This window comes from Lissotriton helveticus, chromosome 1_1 (assembly GCF_964261635.1).
Source record: "Lissotriton helveticus chromosome 1_1, aLisHel1.1, whole genome shotgun sequence".
Classification (NCBI taxonomy): Eukaryota; Metazoa; Chordata; class Amphibia; order Caudata; family Salamandridae; genus Lissotriton; species Lissotriton helveticus.
Window position 1 is genome coordinate 1,111,499,088 of NC_136057.1, and position 12,413 is coordinate 1,111,511,500.

The 12,413-nt window shown below is 44.0% G+C and overlaps 1 protein-coding gene across 4 annotated transcripts in view; it reads left to right on the forward strand.

Moving 5' to 3' along the window:
• Positions 1 to 12,413, forward strand: part of NR1H4 (nuclear receptor subfamily 1 group H member 4) — a 479,217-nt gene that overhangs the window by 452,026 nt on the left and 14,778 nt on the right. For all 4 annotated transcript variants that reach the window (XM_078678713.1, XM_078678729.1, XM_078678721.1 and 1 more), the window contains one exon: positions 7,308 to 7,421. In XM_078678713.1, coding sequence (XP_078534839.1) covers positions 7,308 to 7,421 — 114 coding nt within the window. The remainder of the gene's footprint in view (positions 1 to 7,307; positions 7,422 to 12,413) is intronic.

Sequence of the window (12,413 nt, forward strand, 5' to 3'; positions counted from 1 at the left end):
TGTGTAATTGTAACCTGATTGCTTTGAGATCTTTGCAAAAACAATGCCACATACCAATTCCTACCGCATCTTACCGGACACCACAGTAGCCCCACCCCTTCCACGCAAATATTTTCACAAATACAGTACTGATGGTGATGTAAAGTGTCGGTAGCTGTGTTTCATGTACAGCTTGGGGAATCTCTTGTTACAACTTATTAAGAAAAAAACTCCTTATTGCTGGTTAGTGCACACACCGAACACGGAACTTGTGTCAAGTAAAAGTAGTTTGTTTATTGATCACATAAGTAAGAGCAGTTTGTTATTGATCATTTAATCGCATCGCTGCGGCGGCTATTCCGCCGCAGCGCTAAGGGGGCGGGGCGGCCGCACGGCAGCCGCATGCTGGTGACGGAACCGCTCTGTCATCAGCCGCGGTTGGGCTGGGCTGATGACGGAGCGGTACCGTCATGGCCGCGCCCGCTCAATAGAACGCCCAGCGCAGGCGCGGAATCTGCCAGGCCATGACGGAACCGCTCCGTCATCAGCACAGCACCACCGCAGCTGATGACGGAGCGGTTCCGTCATCAGCATGGAAAGGGTTAACATTCTATTACCAGTTCTTTTTAAAAAAAACTAATTATCCTCCTTTTTTCTGTGACCCTGAAAGTAAAATTAATACTGATCGGAAGTTCCGGAACATATTTTAAGGAAATCTTGCCATGTGCACTCCCCAGTGTCACACACAAAATATGCTGTACTTAACAAAGTAGTAATGCGGTACACTGCATCAATTTTGATTCTGAAGTATGCTTACAGCACATGACTACCTCCCTCGGTCTTTGTTTTACGTAACTGGCGCTCATGTAAAGTGCTTCAATACCGTCGGGTCAAATTTGCACTATATAAAACTGCAGAAATCAAAACTAAAAAATACCAGTGCCGCCAGACTGTTCCCAGTGTATATCACAAGACACCACACTAGCCCTGCCCCTTCCATGCACGTTTTCACAGAATTTAATACAAAAGCTCTCTTGATGTAAGTCTTTTCTCCTCCCTAATCCTTTCCAAGCTTAGGAATGCATGTGTTTAAGTAGTCTCTTGCCCTGTGTTTACAGAAATGTCTGCAGGAGAAGACAGATGTGTTTGTTTCTGTCACTGGAGCATAAGGCACTTTCACTGAGTGGGTAGCTAGCTGCTTTCCTGATAATCACAATAACAACAACTGTGAACTATGTAATATGAACCTCATGCCCGCATTGACAAGGAACATTTTATACCCAGAACCGACCTCCTCAACCACACTTCCCCCACTCCCACCATCACTAGTACTAGCACACATAAATCCATCTCCCCACAGATGACTCACCCACCCCCACCAGGACTTCAGCTCCCACTAACACCCCCTCCAACACCCATTCAATGTGCTCTCCCATCCATCAGAGATGGACCTCTACCTCTGTTGTTGGCCCCCCTTTCCTGCTTCCCCTGCCCTTGAACTCGCCTACCCTCTCCCCAGAGAATAACCTCCCTCCTCCCCTCAAAACCCACTATCACATCCGGACCCTGCTGCTAAGCTCAAGGAAATAAACCAGGAACGTATAAATCTCAAAATTCTCATTCAAAATCTCATTAACTCCACTGAGGAGCTGGCCCTCGATCTTTCCTCCAACAAGTTCTCGCAGAAGATGTGGCATATGTGCCAACTCCACCTTACTCCCCCACCTCCGCCTACTTGGTTACTGAGTGCCTCCAGGCCTTAACCTCCAGCCCAGACCTAGATTACCATGCCCTACCCGAATGCCCCCTCTAGACCCGCCAGATCAAAAAATCAATTATGAGAAACAGACGTTCTCTCCCTCCTCAGTGCTTACAACACCCCGCCCACACTTACACCAGTCCCTCCTAGAACCCCACTTATTGCCCCTCTAAATGCCCCTAGCTCGGCCCATCCCAAGCAAGGGAACTTGGGAGCCATCGAACGCATCACTACTTATCCACATAGAGCGCCTAGACTCAACGCCAATGCATTAAACCTCAATCTCCTCATGCAGGTCCCCACGACGCAGCCCTTGATCTCTGACAACAAATCATACCTGAAATGCATGTTACTCAACTGTAGATCAGCTGTGAAATATGCCTCGGACCTTGCAGATCTCATCCTTGCTCAAGAACTTGCCCTCCTAGAGAAACTTGGCTTACTAACACCTCAGTCCCCATCGTTGACATTCTAGTCCCCCCAAGCCACAACATTATTAGACTTGATCGAGTTAAGAAAATTGGCAGGGCATAGCTTGCATCCACCACAACTCCCTGTCTGCAAAACAGTCCACCTCACCTAATCTCTCTTTCTGTGAATATTTATGAATTGACACAACTATCACCCATAGACCACTATGCACCCTGCACATCTTCTACCACGCACCTGGAGACAGCCTCCATCTCATTGAACAAACAATGGAGAACATCTCCTCCAACCTGGGCCGACACTGTCCCCAGATCTTCCTTGGGGGCTTCAATCTCCATTGGAATGACCAGCACGATCAGGCAGTTAACACTCTTAAAAATGTCCTAACCAACCCCTCTCTGATTCAATTCTGTGACAGTCCCACCCACAACTTAGGCTCCACCCTTGATCTAATTATCTCCAACCCTAACACCATTCATCATGAATCTATTCACCCATGTGACTGGTCGGACCATCACTATATCACTATATCAACTTCCGCATCCTTGAAAGCTCGAAACCCAAAAGATCACAACCAATAAAACAAAAACAATGGAAAAGGTCACTCCATAATACAAACATTAATGATCTCATATCGCACTGTAATATCTCCCTACCGCCGCCTAATAACATGACCGACGTCCACGACTTCATTGAACACTATAATAATGCCATGATGTCTGCCCTAAATGCAACTGCCCCCCTTCAAATAAAAAGAATACCAATCAAAGACTCCAAAACATCCCTGACAACAAATCATACCTGAAATGCATGCACCTCAACTGTAGATCAGCTGTGAAATATGCCTCGAACCTTGCAGATCTCATCCTTGCTCAAGAACTTGCCCTCCTAGAGAAACTTGGCTTACTGACACCTGAGGCCCCATCGTGGACATTCTAGTCCCCCCAAGCCACAATATTATTAGACTTGATCGAGTTAAGAAAATTGGCGGGGCATAGCTTGCATCTACCACAACTCCCAGTCTGCAAAACAGTCGACCTCACCTAATCTCTCAGCCTAAATGCTGACAGACGCTGCCTAAGACTAGCAGAATGCGCTTGGAGATCCTCACCATCCATGGCCCGCCTAAAATCGCTAAGACTAAAAAGAAGCAGATACAACAAACTCATCAGAACCGCAAAATAAACCTTCTTCAAATCCCAACTGGACAAAGCCAAAAATCACCCGAAACGGCTTTTTGAGCTTATTAAGTCACAATCCAATAACACCTCTTTCCAATCTCTGCACGTCTCCTGCCCGCAACCAAACTGTGATGCGGTTGCAGACTTCTTCCTCAGTAAAGCGAGCAAGATCGAATCAGATCTTAAGTCTGTTCTACTTGAACTCACACCCTCCCCTGACCTCTCTTTACCCAAAACCCTGAAAATCTCTAATCACTTTAATGACCCCCTAACTTCGTTAGGATCACTGGTCCCAATTGGCCCAAGATCCTCAATGCCTCTTTTCTTCAAGGTGAAATCCCTGACTGCCTGAAGGCAGGCATTGTGCTCCCTATTCTCAAAAAACCCTCAGTGGACCTGAAGACCTTAATAACTCCCGACCAATCACAAACACCTCTACTCGTGCAAAACTACTGGAGAAATGTGTTCATGAACAACTGCGCAATCACATTGAGAAATTCCAACTCCTCGACCAATTCCAATCAGGCTTCCGCTCCGGCCACAGCACTGAAACGGCCATCACCCACATTGTGATTGATGCCCTAACTCTGCTTGACCAGAATGAAACATGCCTACTAATACTACTTGATCTCTCTTCTGCTTTCAACACTGTCAAACATGCCAATCTACTTAACCTACTGGGACGCAGGATGGGGCTCTCAGGCAGAGTCCTCAAATGGTTTGCCTCTTTTCTCACCAACAGAATGCAAAGAGTCAAATCCAACAAGTCCTTATCCAAATCCAGCCCCTGCACTCTGGGTGTCCCTGAAGGATCCTCTCTCTCCCCCACACATTTTAACATTTTCATTGAACCACTAACTGTAATCCTCAGAGCATCCAACATACAATACCACATGTATGTGGATGACACCCAACTGTACATGAACATTTCTTCCCCGATGACATCAAGTCTCACTACAGAACCCTGCTCAAAAGCCTCAACTGGCTAACCACCAACCACCTCAAACTAAACGGAATTCCTACTCATCTCACCCACTAAGCAAACCCCCACTATTGTGAAATTTCGAAGTAACCTCATGCTCTCAATTGTACACCACACATAATTGACTCCACGAAATCACTGGGAGTGGTGCTAGACAAGAACCACAACATGCAAGACCACATCAGAGCTTCTACCAAAGGAGAGAACTTCCAACTGACCGTCCTAAGAAGACCCAAACCCTACCTTCAACAAGAGGACTTCAAATCCGTGGTGCGAGCACTGGTCATCTCTAGACTAGAATACGGCAGTGCTACTCTATGCAGACTGCCAAAACTCAGCCTAGCCCCCCTCAGAGCATCACTCAATGCGGCGACCAGACTCATCACTGGTTCCAAGAAATCCAACCACATCTCTCCTGACCTGAAATCGCTCAATTGGCTTCCATTTGAAGCAAGGATCCACCTAAAAATTGCTTGCATGACACATAGAGCCCTACACTTCAATACCCCACTCTACCTGAAAAACAAGCTAGAACTCCCTGGCAGCAACCAGCACTCAAAGAGCACCAGCACACTGCTCCTCAAGCCAAAGAAATTTTAAAAACTGAAAACGTACAATTGCACATTCTCTGGCATTGCCCCGAGAATTTGGAATTCCTTCTCAGCGGAAGCAATACTGATTCCCTCAATTTTTACCTTCAAAAGGGAAGTTAAGACCTCCTAATAAACAATGCCCTGTTCTAGAACTTTTTCTCCTCCTGCATCTGCTCTGGTCTAGCTACTTTAGCTACGACCTGACATCTTTTATGACCCGCGTCGCCCTCCAATTTGTCATTGTGTTCCTGTTGCATATTGCTTTTCTTGTTCCTATGTATTTGATTTTGGTCATGGTGTTCCTGTTGCATATTGCTTGTCTTTTTCCTGTTGTATATGGTTTCTCCCTAGTCTTGTCTACAGTTATTTGCCTATGTCTCCCTCAACCCATATGTAAAGCACTCTGATACCTGCTTGGGTCTTGTTCGCACTATAAAAAACTTTTTAAATAACATAAAATTAAAATAAAACCTCATTGCCCTAAATGAGATTTCCCATATTACATTCGAGACCTATTGTTTTTCCAGTGCTTGTTTGTTTTGTTAGATAGTTAATTTGGCTGCAAAAAAAAATCTCTACTACTGAATTGATTGTGTGTGGTGATTATGTTTTCATTCTCCTTAGATATTACTTGGTGTCCACGCCTTTAAATATATACCCATGTTGGTGTCATTATTATCCCAACAATTTCCTCGTTGGTTATCTCTCTGAGATGTGACAGTGCGGACACCAAGTAATAGTTATAAAGAATGACACAGGAATGAGTACATACAGGAGAGTGTACTGTAGAGAACAAACCCTGGAAAAAAGTTAAATAAATCAGTCCTCCGATACGGAAATTAAAACAAGGAGACTGAACAACTTGCACTTTGACAATTTTGGAATGGATTTTCTTACGTTTCCTGACGTTGTGTAGGCACTGAAGAAGTAATTGGGGAATGACCCAGCTGACAAAACACATGCTGGCCGGATTAGTCTTGTGTGTATTGTAGCATATGGTTGGATGAGTTGTGTATTTAATGCAAATATAACAGTGCTTAATTTGAGCCTGTGGTTTCCCATGGGGGGTGGGGGGGACCGAATTTATTTCAGGGACCAACACTTATTTTTGCACATCAGATATTTACTGATGGGAAGAGCGGGAAAACACACAGATCATAAAGATGTAGAAGGATGCCAAAACCCTAATGGAGGATGGAAGCAGGAACCTTTAAGAGAGAGATAAGGTGGCAGAGCGTGTCGGTTGTTAATTAACTACAAGGGTCCGTATTACATAAGGTGCTCCGGCGGGGTGCAACGGGCATTAGTGTCTGCTTTGCACGCCGAGGGGCACTTTGGTATAATAGAAAGGGACGCAGACTCTTGTGCATCCCCTTCTAAAATACCGATAGTGTTGGCGCAGTTAAAGGGCCATCGCTATCAACAGAGGGTGTTCCCTCATTCGCATAGGGGCGTGCCCTATGCAAATGAGGGGATTATTTTAACTCTGTGCCCGTGCCATATTATAGACCAGGGTGCAGAGTCAAAGAAGCCATCAGGAGGCACATTGATAGTCCGCCATTTATAAGGTGGAGCATTGGTGTGAGCCTCCTGAGAGCAGCCCTCTGCAGCGGGTAAAGGGGGTCCCATGCAGTGATGGGATGACCCCCAAGTCATCCCATCACTGACTGCCCCCACCTGCAGGGGGATCTCTAAACCTAGTTGAAAGTACAGGCGGGTGCCGCCTGCACTGTGAAAAAACGGAGCGGTTTTCACATAAATGTGCTGTCCCCAGGGCAGCACGAGCTCGCGCCTGCCCTCGGGGCAGCGCATTCACCCTAACGGGACGCATTGGCATTGTGTGCGACCGGCGCACCTTTTCAGAGGTGCGCCAGATGCAAACAATGCCAATACGTAATACGGCCCAAGGTGGCTTCAAGACTCAGCCTTCGGTATTCGGTGCAGCGATAGTTTCTGAGCAGAGCTTTGGCCACCGGCATTCTTTCTTTTATAAATTAAGCATACATAATATCATTTTAAAATTCAATTTGTGAGGTTGTTAAATCAATGATTAAGGAATTTTTTGCTATACTGGTGCAACCAAACTATTTTTCTAAAACTGTGCGGAGTGTGAACCTACTTATGTTTCCTATAAAGGTGATTGTTATCACTTCAGTAGGAACTCTGGGTACTGGGTTAAAGTAGTTATCTTGCACCCAACTAGATATGAAGTGTGATACTATGAATATTCGATGGAATTTAGGAGTGCATTTCTTATACTCTAGTTACCCAACTGGTAAAGTCGCAGATATAGGTAGGTGCACATTGATGCGGGCTACAATATATTTTAAATGCAAGAGGATAAATACATTGCTAAGGATGTATTTTTATGTTTCCGAGTCCAGGTATATCTGAAGACTACATTACGCCAATGTTTAATTTCTACAAAAGTGTTGGAGAACTCAAGATGACACAAGAAGAATATGCCGTACTTACGGCAGTCGTAATTCTAACACCAGGTATTTTCCACATTTATATTAATTAATTTGACCAGCTTATGAAAGAGATAATACTAACATTTTATAAATTCTCTTGTTTCCAAAATTTATGTGCGATATAGGTTTAATCAAAATATATATAGATCCTAAGGAACCGTGGGGCATATTATCAAGGACCGGTGTTAAAATTATCACCGTTTTATCGGCAGGGAACTGACGATAAAACGCTGATAATGGGCTTGATAATACGCCTGTGTTCATTCCCATAGAAGCCCATGTTTCTGATGTTAACAGGGGCTTCTATGGGAATTAACAAGGGCGAATTATCAGGCTCATTATCGCCGTTTTATGGGCAGTTTCCTGCAGATAAAACGGCGATAATTTTAACACCGGTCCTTGATAATATGCCCCGTGTTTTTCTCACATATTTATGGCATTGTCCAATTCCTCCAATGGCTGAAATAATAGCCAACTTATTTTAGAATAGCCATTATTTCTGCTGAATAATATAAATATATATTTAGGCGCTAATATATTCCTCTACAACGCTATTCCCTTGCTTCTGGGTTTGCTTTAGTGATGGTGAAGTATAACAGCTGCTATCTCCTTGTTACTATTTGCAACCAACGCGGCCTGCTTTGCAATCCCTACAGCACTGCAACCTAACTCCTCTTACTATTGAGCATTTAAAAAGTATGTATGCGTTCAGCTTTAGCTGCTTTAAGTAAATGATTGATGTTAATTAACATGCTAAATTGTATAGTTTTCACAACAAATGTGTTTGGAAAGGTACATGCAATGTGCCACCAATGGGTGTCAGAGGTGGTGTGACGTCATGTCCTGTTATTTCATCTGGGCAATATGAGGTGGAAAGGTAATTACAGCCACCATTAAGATTCTTATGAAATGACACTACTGCAACTACTTCCAATAAATCGAATTGTATGCTTAACCTGCTCTCCTCGGGAGTCTGGAACCTACAAGCTGCACACTCTACCACAGTTTGAATAGAGAGATCCTGTGCTATTAATTTGCATACGAGAGTGCAAAGCAATCGAAGAGTGACATACCGGTAATTATACATTATTGAGAGTCTCCAGCAACTGCTGCAGGGGGCATTTTTAGCATCATGTACTGGGAATTTGTGCCCACACTCTGCTTAAAGATGGTCATCTCGTGCATTGTGTTGAGATGCAGCCTGCCAGTCAACTTGTTTAATTTGTTACAGTTGTTCCCAGGCTCTGATGAAGAGCAGCTAATATAGGATCATGGTAGAAACATTTCGATACAGAGTTACATACTTTAACATTAAACAAAATAAACCAGTCGTCTGCAAGATCGGAATCTTTGAATGAGAAGAGGAAGTGGGGAAACCTGTCACCTCTGAAAGTAACGCACGGCGCTTCGTCGGACACCCTTATACGGTTTAGCTCAATGGGATTTTTCATCACTAGCCTGACGTGTTCTGTATGGGGTCCCAGAGGCAACTTCCCTGGTAATATTTATAATATTACCAGGTAATACTATGTATAATGCCGTATCTCCAGATATGGACATCACAGTGGATCCTGTGAAAATAGTACTCAAATTCGTAAACGGTGAACCTCTCAACAACAGCCTTCTCCAAGTAGAGTTGGAAGAGCACTGTTGGGCTCCAACTCAAGTCAATAGGAATGACAGACAGACAGACATTTCCTTTCAACAGCAAAAACTCAGGCACCATCCTTTTACCTTGTTCCTGCTTTCGTCTTTTTTAGGTCTTGCTACGTCCAGCTTTCCTTGTCTGGGAGACCTCATATTACCAATAAGTTAAATAGTACATTCAGCACATTCCGATAGGATGTATTACAGGGAGAGTGAGCTTTGGGTCAGCCTCATTTCAGCTATTGACTCTGATGAGTTTTACCATGATTCACAACTGCTTCGATGGGCTGTCCTACAAGCACATGGCATTTTATGGAATTTTACATTGTCCATTACTATTATTATGGGGATGAGTTTCAAATGTAGTGCTGCATATCATCACTTTTTCTCCCCATCCTGCCCTTGCTTCCCCATCCTTTCTTTCTCCCCTTATTGCTGTAGCTGCCACTGGGCTGCTCTCGTAAAGAAAGAGTGTGCAGTGGACATGTTTCAGCACCCCTAGCACCTCCCCAGGCTGCTGCCTGATTGCTTCTATAAAGGCAGAGTGCCCATCATGCATGTTTCAACCCACTGCTGCATTTATAATAGTGGAGCACCCAGAGGTCAAATTTTGGCCCCACTTCTACCACTTGCCCCTGGTGCCACCAAGCTACCCGTGTAAAGGCGAAGCACTGCGGGCACTGCGTGGGCGGAGTGTGAACGTGTGCGTTTGTGTGTGTGTATGTAAAAGACAAAGAGAAAGAGTGAAGGAGGTAATGAGGTAATATTGAGGGGTACAAACGAGACAGGTTTTGAAAGAGACAGGTGAGAAATAGATAGCACAGAAAGAAATTGAGACAAAAGGGGAAACCGGCAACAAAGACTCAAGTTAGATGTGCTACTGAAAAATGAGAGAAGAACAGACCCAGAGGTAGGAGACAGACACAAGGAAGAGCGGCAGCTTGGGGTAGCCTCCATTAGTGCAGCAGGTGTAGTGGCAAGGGGGTTAGGGTGTGAGGTGCCCCCACCCAATAACTGTAGTTTATGGGCTCAACAGAATTAGAGGCTGTGGTGGTGTTTCACCTGGAGATATCAACTGCTACAAGCAGCTGAAATTTCTGTGAACTACTGTGGGAAATCTTGCTAGAATTGGTAAGGCAATACAGATTGCTGCATGTTATACTCTAAAGCAGAGGTCTTCAATCTGTGCGACGCGACACCCAGAGGGGCTGTGGAGGCATGGGAAGAGGGTTGCGCTCTTCATTTGCTAAAAGAAAATGTTCCAGACGGTCGCCGGTAGTTAAAATACGCCTTCCTACCAGTGCGCTGCTGGCCTGCAACAAATGCAAATGTGCACAAAGAGTTAATCTGCAAATGTAAAGGATTTGCAGATTAACTTGTTGTGCACATTTGCATTCCTTTCAGACCAGCAACATACTGGTTAAAAGGTGTATTTAGCTGCCTGCCTGGGTTTGATTTCTTAGGCTAAGAGAGTGCTATTGCTGTTAGTTGATTGAATCACCTGAATCTTTTTGAGTGGTAGTGCACAGAGTTAACTTAGCTGTGAAGGGCTTGCTTTTAATTGTCATTGTATTTACATAGGGTTTACTATCCCTGAGAATTTGTTGAAGGACAGTTATGTAAAAGAAATTGCATTACATAGGGTCTGGATATTACTAAAATCTAAGGGTCTCATTTACAATGAAATGGTGTAGAACTGCTCCACAAGTATTTTTGCTGCGTTGCCCTATGCCAATTCAAAAGGGCCGGTATGGATTGAATTTATAAGATACGGTGCATTCCTGTCCTTTTTGCAGGTGCACAATTTGGTGCCTGGCCAGGTAGGCACTCTTACACCGTGGTGCAAGGGTGTCTGCATTGATGGCAGGATTGTTTTTGGGCAAGAAGGCAAGCCTTCCTGCACAAAAACAGCCCATGGAGGCCTTTTCCTCGTTCTACATATGGAAAGAGGAAACAATTGAGGAGAAATAAAGATATTTCTCCTCATTAGGCGTCCCCTGGGGCAGCAGACAGTTTTGACACATCCTCAGGTTTACAGATCCTTGTAAATCTGGCAATGTGGCAAAACGTAGGGGAAAACCCACTGCAACGCCCCTTGAAGGCCCCCATGACGCAGTGTAAAGCAATACACTGGCTTTCGCTGCGTTGCCTTACACCATATATAGGAGGCCATTAAAAACCACGCAAAGTGACGTTGCGTGGCCTTGTGAATATGGGTCTGCTCTCTGTGCAACCAGAGCGTAAAAGAAAATGACGCACCGGCAGCGCAAGGGGCTTATAAATAAGCTCCAATATTTTGGGAGCAGCCGGTATAATTTGAAAGCACCATTTTATCGTAAAACATTTTGGACATTTTGTGCATTTTGTAGCAGCCTATCTTATACTGTGTGTAATGCAAGTATAAAATAATGACTTACATATGCACAGTGCTTTCTTTTCACAGGCTGTGACCTCATAGCAGTCACTATTCTCCACTGCACCAAACACAATTTTATTCTGTGGATCTCTGATTTCACACAGAGTTTTTATTATAGTGCATTTTAAAAGGCATTTATTATTCATTGAAGCGACCTGTTATTTTATATGTAGCTACCTGACGGTGAGAGACTTAAAAAACCTACGTACATTTTAATTATGATGAATGATGTTCAACTACCTCCAGTTACATGCAAGTGTAAATGCCAAGCTGTCAGCATCCCATGAAATATAGTATGGTTTGGATGTACGTTGTTACAACGCATGCTTTTACTACGCATGCCTTTACAACGCAGGTTTTTCAACGCAAGTCGTTACAACGACTTGCGTTGGGGGATGCTGGATAGTGAATAGTTTAATTTACTATTCCAACTCCAGTCCCCGTGGATAGTAGGGAAGGTGTTGGATAGTAAATTAAACTATTACCTATCCTAGAGCGCCCCCCAGCGCAATTCGTTGTAATGACTTGCGTTGAAAAACCTGCGTTGTAAAGGCACTGCGTGGTAAAAGTTGCATCGTAAAGGATGTTTCCCGTATGGTTTTCCCCTAATGCCGTGCAATAAAGTTGCAGGCCATGCATTCCAGCTATTATACCAAGGGCCACTGGAATTATGTGATTGTGCGGCAGCAGCAATTTTAGCATTATTATAGATTTGCTGTATTTGCCACATAATCCATCATGTTCCGTATAATCTGCTGATTTTAACCCCCAAAAAATATTTACTCAAAAGGTTTAAACATTACTAAAAAGCAGCAACAGGTGTTTGTCGCTTTGTAGAAGGCCCTTTGTAAAGCTGTACTGGTCAGCTTTTGCTATTTTTGGATGTTAAACTGGTACTAATGAGGTGCAACCATATATTAACCGTTTATCTTGAGAACATTTATGGTTGTCAA